At 40.6% G+C, this 10,561-nt stretch overlaps 1 protein-coding gene across 1 annotated transcript in view; it reads left to right on the forward strand.

Annotated features, from left to right (window-relative positions):
* Positions 1-9,115: 9,115 nt before the first annotated feature.
* FAM19A1 (family with sequence similarity 19 (chemokine (C-C motif)-like), member A1) overlaps positions 9,116-10,561 on the forward strand; it is a gene marked incomplete at its 3' end in the record, with an annotated part of 399,267 nt that continues 397,821 nt past the window's right edge. The window contains exons 1-2 of the mRNA XM_005860808.1: positions 9,116-9,193; positions 9,480-9,600. Of these exons, the coding sequence (XP_005860870.1) occupies positions 9,122-9,193; positions 9,480-9,600 (193 nt within the window). The remainder of the gene's footprint in view (positions 9,194-9,479; positions 9,601-10,561) is intronic.

Genomic DNA, 10,561 nt, shown 5'->3' on the forward strand with positions numbered 1-10,561 from the left:
GAAGTAGTTGTTAGCGGCAGCAGTCTGCGGGGTTTACCTATGCCGCCATCTTGGTCTCTCTCGAGAAGTTTTTAAATAACAGAAGTGGTATGATCAATATACATCTCAAACATATTCTGTGTGGCTGCAGAGATGGGTGGGAGACACAGCTGAGGGCAAGTGGACTAGTTAGAAAAGTACTGCTATAGTTCAGGTGAAAGATGATGGGAGCCTAGGTGCTGAAGCTTGAATGGAGAGGGACAGAATGAACAGATTTAAGGCATGTATAGGAAGTCAAATGAATAGGAAATGACATGGTATGTGGGAGTTCATGGAGAGGAGATGGCAAAGAGAGTCTTCATTTCTGGCTTGAATCAGTGAGTGGGTGAAGGGCCATGTCATAGAGTGAGTTTGGGGGATGGTGACTATGAGTCCAGTGATGGTTCAGAGAGTTTTATAAGCCATGTTATAAATCATGTCATTGCTTTTATTATCATCAAAGCAGTCATTTCCATGACCTTTATGTGCTTATATGTTTATACTCTTGTAATAAAGTGACCACTCAATGTCTAACATAACAATGTATTTATCACTTTTATTAGAGAGAAGTTGGTGAAGTTCTTATGGTTTCAACTCTCTGTTTTAAAAGGGGAATAAAGAGAGAAGTGGAAGAACAAAAGAAATTACCTTATTCTTTCTTTTTCTTCTGAGAGACAGACAAGATAAGCAATGAGGAATTATAATTGATAAAGTAATTGCAGAGATAGGCTGCTAGAGGTGAAAAATGAGACTCCTACACGAAGGTTATCTTTTCTTCCAGCCCAAGAAAAATCTTGTCTTCCATTTGCCCTTTTTCACAGTTACTGGAAATTCTGCTTTATATTTCAGATCCAAATTATACCATTGAATATCACCAGCCTTGATAGAAAATTATTTAGTTTTTGTTCATTTTATCTTATTGTTAATGATTTTTATTTTTTCTTGACCAGCAATTTAGTTTTTTGTTTGTTTTGTCTTGTTTGCTTTTGCTGTTTTTTTGCTTTTGTTTTTTTACCTTGTGGATTCTGTATATTTTTAAGAAATAATTGTTTCCTTCTTCACTTCTACTGCCAGGAAGCTTAGAGTTAAATAGTGCTTCCACTATATCAGTAGATGGTGTGTATTTTATGTTCAAACTTCACAGTAGGCTCATCTTTCTTTGCTTACTTGGCCTTTTATCTTTATCATGTAAAATTATTACTTATTTCTAATTTGTTTGCCTAGAATTTGGTTGCTTAGAGCTTAGAGCTCTGGGAATCAAAGATGAGAATGATTTATAGTTCTTCAACCTTACGACATTAGTTCAGTCTCTTAACTTCTCTGAAATTTAGGAATTCATCCATAAAACAGAAATCACTGTAATACAGACCCATTAGCACTTTTGTGAGTATTAAATGAGACACTGATGTAATGGCTCAACTGGTGCTTGGTACATAGAAAAAGGCCCCCCAAAGTAAGTATTAATACAATAGAATCCTCCTCATTATTATATGATCATCAATCATCATCAATATTATATATTATTAGAGGCCCAGTGCACAAAAATTTGTGCACTGGGGGCAGGGGGTCCCCTCAGCCCAGCCTGTGCCCTCTCGCAGTCTGGGACCCCTCAGGGGATGACCACCTGCTGGCTTAGGCCTGCTCCCTGGGGGAATTGGGCCTAAGCTGGAAATCAGACATCCCTCTGGCAGCCCGGCAGCCCTTGGGGCATGTCCACTTGCCAGCGGGGAGCAGACCTAAGCTGCAGTCAGACATCTTTAGCACTGTTGAGGAGGCAGGAGAGGCTCCCACTACCACCTCTGTACTGGCAGCCATCAGCCTGGCTTGTGGCTGAGCAGAGCTCCCCCATGTGGGAGCACACTGACCTCCAGAGGGCAGCTCCTGCATTGAGCATCTGGCCCCTGGTGGTCAGTGTGTGTCATAGTGACCAGTCATTCCCAGTCTTTCTGCTGTTAGGGTCAGTTTGCATATTACCCTTTTACTATATAGGATAGAGGCCTGGTGCACAGGTGGGGGCCGGCTGGTTTGCCCTGAAGGGTGTCCCAGATCAGGGTGGGGGTCCCGCTTGGGTGCCTGGCCAGCCTGGGTGAGGGGCTGATGGCTGTTTTCAGGCTGGTCACACCCCCTTCAGGGTGGGGGTCCCCACTGGGGTGCCTGGCCAGTCTGGGTGAGGGGCTGAGGGTCGTTTTCAGGCTGGCCAGCGACTGAAGCTCCCAGCCTCTCCTTTTTTTCTTTTCTTTTTTTATTCTGGGATTTATTTACCTTCTATAATTGAAACTTTGTTGCCGTCACTGGCGCTCCCAGCTCTGAGGCCGCGGCTGGCTGAAAGCAGGTATCTGGGGTTTGTTTGGCTTCTATAATTGAAACTTTGTTGCTTTTGGAGCTCAGAGCCAGGCCGCAGCAGGCGGGGAACCTTGGCTTCCTCCATCACTGGAGCAAGCAAGCCTCCTGCTCGCTTCAGCTGCATGGCTGCCGGTGGCCATATTTGTTGGCAGTTAATTTGCATATCACCCTGATTAGCCAATGGGAAGCGTAGCGGAGGTACGGTTAATTACCCTTTTTTCTATTATTAGATAGGATTATTATAATTCATATTTTCTTGTTGTACTTCATCCGCTTTCTATTCATCATCCTTTTCCAGTTCTTAGCTTAAATATATTTTGAAACAATGCATGGTACAGAATAACACTGTAAATAAGGGAAGTATACTAGTATGTACCATAGTTAGATCCCAAAGGGAAGACTGACAAGCTAGGGATGTTGCTGTATATCTGGTATGGGGCACATGCTAGGTAGGATTCCATGAGAGATGGAAATATTTCAAGTGAGTTCTATAAAAAAGGTGATAACATAATTGATTTATGCAGTTGGGCTATGGAAAAAAGATAGGGTAATATTAATACTTACCCAAGGAAAAAGATCTATTGCCATCAGGGATTTAAAACAGACACACTGTCAACCAACTGATGGGTAGCCCCAGTTACTACAGAAAACAGAAGTTGGGCTTCAATGCTACAGCAAGCATAGAGATTAGAGGTCAGGTGCCATGACAATGGTCCTTTTATCCACGCCTCCATTCACATTAGTCAATTAAATGGAACAAGAGAAAACAACAGGGTTGTGAAAACCCAACCAAAATGTGTTTTCTCAAGAAATACTTAGAACTGGTTTAAATGCTATGCATATAAGGCACTTTAGTTTGACTGAAAGTTGGCATGTTTCTCAGTCCAGATGTAATTTATTTAAATTCCCTTACTTGCTTTTCAATTTAGAAATATGCACAAACATAAAATCTTGTACGTCTCATTTTTTTCTGTACATTTGTGAATTAAAAATAGCCAAATTATTAAGTGGATTGTTCCTCAACTAAGCTAAAGATGCCAAGAAATGAGAAGTGTGGTAATCATTGGAATGAGGGAGTTTATGGTGGTACTTTGAGCCTTGATACAGAATTCAGGCCCTCCAATGGGTCCCCCTCCCCCCACAACTTACTACTACAAAGTATATGTGAGGGTATTTTTCCCCCTAGGTTTTCTTAATTATTTGGAGAGATACAGGAAGGAGTCACACTCCACAGGATATCTTTTTCCACCAAAATATTCCCAGTGGAAACTCCTGCCCTCAGAGCTTTTATTTCTGCGCCTCTAATGTGTTTCTCTCTAGCTCTGTCTCTCTGCTCCTCACTATTTTTTTCTTCCCTCCAGATTTCTACCCTATTACATACTGGAACCCCATCCCTCCTCCCCCTGCCTTTTACTATGCAGGCAATTTGCTGAATATTCTTGTTTCTTTAAGAATTCTGAATGTGTCAGCTCTCCCACCCCCCTTACTTTCACTGAGCCTTTCTTATGACAGAATGTGGATTCCTCCATAGGGAGGGGTTCTGGTGATTGGGATTTTTTTTCTGTAATGTATACACAAGTGTGCATTTACGCAGACACTGTATTTGAAAGGTGTATCTTTAGGGATTAAGCTGGATCGTGGTTTGAACACCCAACTCATTAGAGTATCTTGAATTGATGAAACTGGATAGGCTATGGTGCTCTGGTCTTTTGCCTTTTGAAATATTGTGCTGCATAACAAAACGGCTGAACAGAGCATGCTCATGGCCAACGTAAGTGATCAGCTTATAGCTCCTGGTTTATGAGAACCCTTAGATACTCCAGCTGCAACAATCAATGCTTTGGACCTAACACTGCTCTAATAAAAGACCTCCAAAGTATTTCTATTTCGGAGGGCTCAGTGAAGGTAGGAACTTGGTGAGATATAGACACTGCTATCTCCTCAGTGCTTAGAACAGTGGCTAGGACATAGAAATTGTTTAATGAAAAAAATGTTATATGAATAATACTGGCTAAAATCTTCATCAGTCAGGATAGATTTGGTTATGCTGTAATAACAAATAGCCCCCAAGTCTCAATTGCTTAAAGAACAAACTATTGCTTATTCATTATGTACATGCATTATGGGTTGGTATGGGAAATGGGTGGCCTCTCCTCTTTGTAGCCAGTCATGGATCCAGGCTGAGAGTGCAAAGAGAGGTCTGGGGAGGGAGAGGTGCGTCAACCTTTAAATGTTCTAACTTTAAAGCGGTACCTCATTGGCTGAAAGTTTACAGTCCACCCAACCATGAAGGATCAGGAAGTGCAAGCTTACAGTTGCAAAGGTAGAAAGGCCCACACTTCTTTGAGATGTGTGAAAGTAGTTCACTTTTAGTTGGGAGAATGGACTAAATTGTCTTAAATATCAATGTGTATGGATGCTTATATTATTAGGATAAATGATAATTGGCTGCAAATATAATCAACTACAATGTATTTGATAGAAAAAATGGAAGTGTTGATATTCTTGTTTTATTACATACATAGATAGAAATTCACTTAAACCTTAAAGGGCAAGTCTTTCTTCCAATCTTTTTAATTTTTTTAAAATTTTAATTATCAACAATTCCTATTTGAGTGGCTTGAACAGAATCCATAGAACATGTTTCAAGTTTGTTAAAATGAATTGAATTCTAGATAAGGGACTATATTGAGCCTTAATTAAATCCATAGAAATGAAGAAAAGAATGGTTACAGATTTTCAAAATGGTAGCCTTTATTAGCAAATGTGAACTTTCTTTTCATTTTAATTCATTAGCATAGCAAGAACAAAAACAAGAGCTATCATAAGGCAAAGACCAATCTCCACACTGCTATTTTCCAAATTCCTGGAATGGACTCAATATTTGCCTCTTAAAAAAGTGAGTAATTTTTTGAGAGTGTTTTAATGTTAATGTACACTGAATGGCCAGATTATTATGACCGGCTAGATTATTATGATCACCCCATCAGTACTTCATTGACACTTCCAAAAATACTGAATATTGAAAACTTCCTAAGCAAATACTCTCAAGGTTTTATTATTATTATTATTTGCATAACTAATTCACTTCATTGTATTGATGGGGTGGTCATAATAATCTGGCCGGTCATAATAATCTGGCCACTCAGTGTATAATGTAATAATTAACTTTGTGTAGTTTGTTTTTCCCAGAAATTGTTTTATCCCAGTATTTAGTAGATGGGCTCCTAAGCTAATCACTGGGGTTTGAAACCTTCTCCATCACTTACTCGCTCTATTACCTTCAGCAAATTTCTTAATCTCTCTGTCCTCTCTCAAGTTCACCGTTCATGAAATGGAGATAATAGCAATATGTTCTGGGGTCAGTGAAAAGGATTGAATTACACCTTACAGGAAACATACTATGGAGTAGAACCAGTACATGGTGAAGGCTTAACAAACATTAGCTGCTGCCACTGATGTTATTATTATTTTAGTCTTGATATTGCCCAGTCTGTGTCAACTTTCTATATATATTCACCAATACAACAATAATGAACCACAGAAAGGACACATACAATACCAAGTAGAACTCTGGTGTTTGACTTATTTTTAACTGTAAGATTAGTAGTCACTGTTATCTTGAAATTTGTTTATTGGTCTGATTCACTAAACAGTTGTTAAGTTACAAAGAGCTATTATGTGTGCACGGTGCAATGAGAAAGACCAGTGGGAAAGACTGATGAGTCTGAAGGGCCCCACACTCTCTCATTGTTTGTAAAACGGAAGAGACAATGGCTTCCAGATATTCATTGCAGCAGCAAACCTTCTTTATAATGCCTGCAAAAAGGCAAGAGAGTATTCTGAAGCATTTCAAAAGGTTTTTGAGGAGGAAAATTGTAAGAATTAACTTGATTTTCAAAACAACACGAAAGACTAGATAGTAGAATCTTTGACCATGGAGATCACATCCATCGTGTTTTCTGCCTTGTCCCCATGCATCTGCACATACTAGGTGCTTTATAAGGGATTTGTGAAAGAATTGAATGAGTATTTCTGAGAATCATTGCTGGTGCAATGCAGGCTATAAGTGACCTTACATTGTTGATATTTAGGTACAATCCAAACACACTAGATTTCCAAAGAAGAAAGTGTTCAAACCTTAGCACTAGAACAAAATATTGAACTTTTGAGTGTTTCCTCTTCCCATCCCAGCATTTTATTTGAGAAGGAGGGACATTTAAAAACAGCGCTTTCAGCATATTTATTTGTCAAAACCCAGACTTCAATGCTGAAAACGACATATTTCTAGTTATTAAACATGTTAAAAAAAAAACTCAGAAGGTTTTTATTGGGCTTATGCAGATAAACATTATATTGTATTCCAGATATGCCATATTCCCAGATTTAGCTGTCAAAACATTTGAGAGACTTGAATGTATATGAACTTACCAACATTTTTCGTTAACTTATTGGTTATAAGAACATTAAGGGGTTAGAAATGGCTCATATTTCACTTTCCCATTTACTTTAGAAGTCTAATACCCATTAACGCTATCAATATTTTGCAGAATGCTTTTTGCTTTTGTTTCTCCTTCCTTCTTTATTCTTTTGGCAAATGAGTGTTATTGATACAATCTCTAACCTAACGTACCAGGCACTACAGTGTTACAGTGCTGCTCGAGTTGTGGAAGAGTTAGTGGGCAGGTATTACAACCCACTGTAGCTGTAATAGAGGTAATGTCACTTTAAGACATGTGATACTTTACAGAGGAGGGATGTATTGAAACAGACTCCTGCTACTTACAGCACCGTGTAGCAGCCCAGCTCCTACATTTTGCTGCCTACTCTGCCCTGAATGCACCGGAGAGGGGATGGTCCGTCATTAATTATAAACTGATTCTCATCAGGAAACTGCACATTATCTCACCATCACTTCAAAGGTCTCGTCAGGCAGAGGTGACGCCAGGAGATGATTTAAAGGTGAAAATGACAAGGTTTCCAGCCTTCAAACCTTGGCTCCTCTTTTGACAATACAGTCTGAATGAACCCGATGTCTCCTTTATTGTGGAAATAGCATCAGAAGAGAAGAAACATTTTTTAAAAAAAATCGTGATAAAGAAGACTATTGTAAGCTCTCTTTAAAAATATCTCGAATTGTGGCACAGATGGGTTTTAGAAAGTGGTAGAGCTTTCCAATGAACACTAACAGAGAGCTCTGCTCCTGGCTGGATTTCTCAGGTAAGAAGCCTCTTTTAAGGATTTAAGATTCAGAAAGCAGATTTGTAACCTATTCAGTCTTCTCTAGGGAACTAGGTAAGGCTGCATGCATTATTTGGGGGAAAGCACCTATCAACATAGAGAGTAAGCTATGGGAGCGATATGTAGGGACCTTGAAAGTAATGCTGAGAATGAAAGAAAGTTAAATTTAAAAGAAAGGAAAAGAAAGAAAATCCTGTAAAGGTCAAGTCACAGTAATCTTTCTGAGTGCCCAGATCAAGTGGGTGATGAAATGAGCAAGAGGCACTGAACTGTGAAATTTTGATTGTGGGAGGCTTTTTTCAAGTTTAGATTAATTCCTGCTGCATTTTAGCTGAAATTCACAAGCAGTCAGTGCGTGCCACGGTCACCTCTGCTTTGTCTTTCTATAATTTTCAGGGTATTTTGCAAAGACCCCAAAATGCATTCATTCAGGATTCCCAGGAGGGGTGTTGCTATTTAACTGCTGAAGAGAATGAATCTATGTTACACTGATAGTTCTGGAGACAATGAGCTAAATCTGTTGTATACAAAAGTAAACAGTGGGCAGTGAGACAATTAGAAAGTGGATGGTCCATCTGAATCTCAGACTGGGGCCGGAAAAGCACCATGCTGTTGAAAATAATGTTTTCCTACTTTGCACTTAATTATGGTTGTCACCATTTGTCTATTATAGTCCTAAAACCTTTCTTAAAGACATCTCTCTCTCTTAAAACCCATAAATTATCTTGTACTATGTCTTATACACACACATATAATGCATATTTTTGCTTTCTAAAATTAGTCTCTTGAAAGAGTACTAATTTCCATGAGTAAAAAAGCCACAATGGGAGGTCACTAGCAGGTTTTAAATATATAGTTGGAATACTTGAAGTGTATGATTTGACAATGGGAAATTAAAAAAAAAAAGAAAAAGAAACAAACTTGGTTCCAAAGCTCTCTCTACCTAAGAAAATAGCATACACTTCACTGTATTCCTGTGTAGAAAATGCTTCCCTATCACTGGCTGAGTGAGGATGATGTTCAAGTTGATTAATCTGGCAATATGAAGTGCGGCAGAAGGTGTTGTTTGAGAAATTGGACATTATGTAGCGTAGCTGAGCCTTTGCAGCTCTAAGGTCCGTATGGGTGCAGATAAGACTGTCAAAGTTTCGGTGCCTGTGAAAAGGTGTGTGCTCATCCATAAATGCATACACCACCTGTATATGCATATTCATCAACACTGTACCTCAAATGCCACAACGGGATCCGAGGAGGCGAAGCAATATTGTAAATTACGGCTTGCTCTATGGCAGACGCACAGGTCTTGCATGTGAAACTCATTCTGGCTGAAGACAATTCCTTCTGATTTTAAGTCCAGCCAGAGAGACTGATTCTATCAGGAGATTACAACATGCCTCTGAGAAATGATTACTTAGTTTAGAAGATAGCATAGTGATTAAAAATTCATGACTGTAGAATTAAAAAAAAAAAAATAATCCACTCTTTCCTTTCATTGTGTCAGACTTGCAATGAAGTTAGAATGAGCAGGAGTGTGCAGCTCTCCAGTGCCTGGAAAAACTGTCACTTACAGATCAGTGTGCCAAACAGGGAGGTTAGTTAGGATACTATGTTTCAGACTGCCTAAGCCATAGGCAAACTTTAATTTATTTTTGTCTTTTGGCAATTCTTGGAGTTTGGTTTTGCTGAATTTCACAAATGAATGCATGATCTTCCGGAGAGTGCTTTTCCTCAGTCCTGCTGCGCGGCATGACCTCTGCTGGCCTTGTTTTCTAGCAGCAGAGGGGCATGAGCCCAGACCCCCTGCTCTCCTCAGTGGGACTGAGTGGGCTGGGGCCTGGGAGCTGGGGCTGACCCTCCCTGTCTGCTGTCCCCTCCAGAGCATGGCGGTGGTCTCGGCGATGTCCTGGGCCCTGTACCTGTGGATAAGTGCCTGTGCCATGCTGCTCTGCCACGGAGCCCTCCAGCACACCTTCCAGCAGTCCCACCTGCACAGACCAGGTAAGCCTCTGGCTCGCTGCAGCCCCCAGGCTCACCGCTGTCTCCTTAACAGATGGTGAAGGCAGGCGATTCCAGTGCTGTGGTCTGGGCAGCTCGCCTCTGAATTCCAAGACATATTGTTGGCTAGAGGCCTTGGGAAAAGGGGGTCACTAAAATGGCTTGGTGGTATTTCTATTAACTTCTCAAAAATGGGGTTGTCTCTAAGAGCCCACCTCACACACACACACACACACACACACTGAAAAGTCCTTTGTTTTGTGTACTTTGGCCAAAAATAGAATATTCTATAAGAGGTGGGATAATTTTCAAGACTTGGAGATTGTTTTTAGGGGGACAAAATATGATCTTTGCAACTGACGAAATAATGTGTGTGTATTCTTGGATGCATTTTTATCTAGTGTAGATACTATCATCTTGGTGTGTAAGGGGCTAAGAATTTTGTGGGAATATTCGTGCCCAAACTGACTTTGGAAATAGTTTGTCAATGAAAAAGAAATTAAAAAGTAACTTACTATTTCTTGTCTGGTATAATCTGTCTTCCCTCCTTTCTCCCTTTCTTCCCTTTCTGTTCACCAGTATCTCCGCGGCTTCTCTCGGCAGCTTCAGGGGCCAGTTCCCCTGAACCTGGTTGGGTGTTTTCCCTGTATTGGATTTTGAGTTCTGGAAGCATTTTGCTTTCTTGGTCTTTCTGTTCAAAATATGTTGTTTACCCTTTCGTGGCCTGGCTCTTAAATCTGGGGGTTTCTCGCCTCCTTTGCCTCGCCAGCTTTCTCATCACTGTTCCCCAGCTCGATCGTCCGCACCCGCTCAGCTTCTCATAAAGATTTCCGTCCATTCTCGGTTTAGCTTCAGCCTTTGCGTCCATTTCCTGCACCCCCGCCTTCTCCCGCCGTCTCTGGGCGCCGCCCCCAGGTCAGAGCTCCCGGGACCAGTTGCGCCCGAGCTCGCGAGCCGCAGTTTC

This window comes from Myotis brandtii, unplaced genomic scaffold (assembly GCF_000412655.1).
Source record: "Myotis brandtii unplaced genomic scaffold, ASM41265v1 scaffold140, whole genome shotgun sequence".
Lineage (NCBI taxonomy): Eukaryota > Metazoa > Chordata > Mammalia > Chiroptera > Vespertilionidae > Myotis > Myotis brandtii.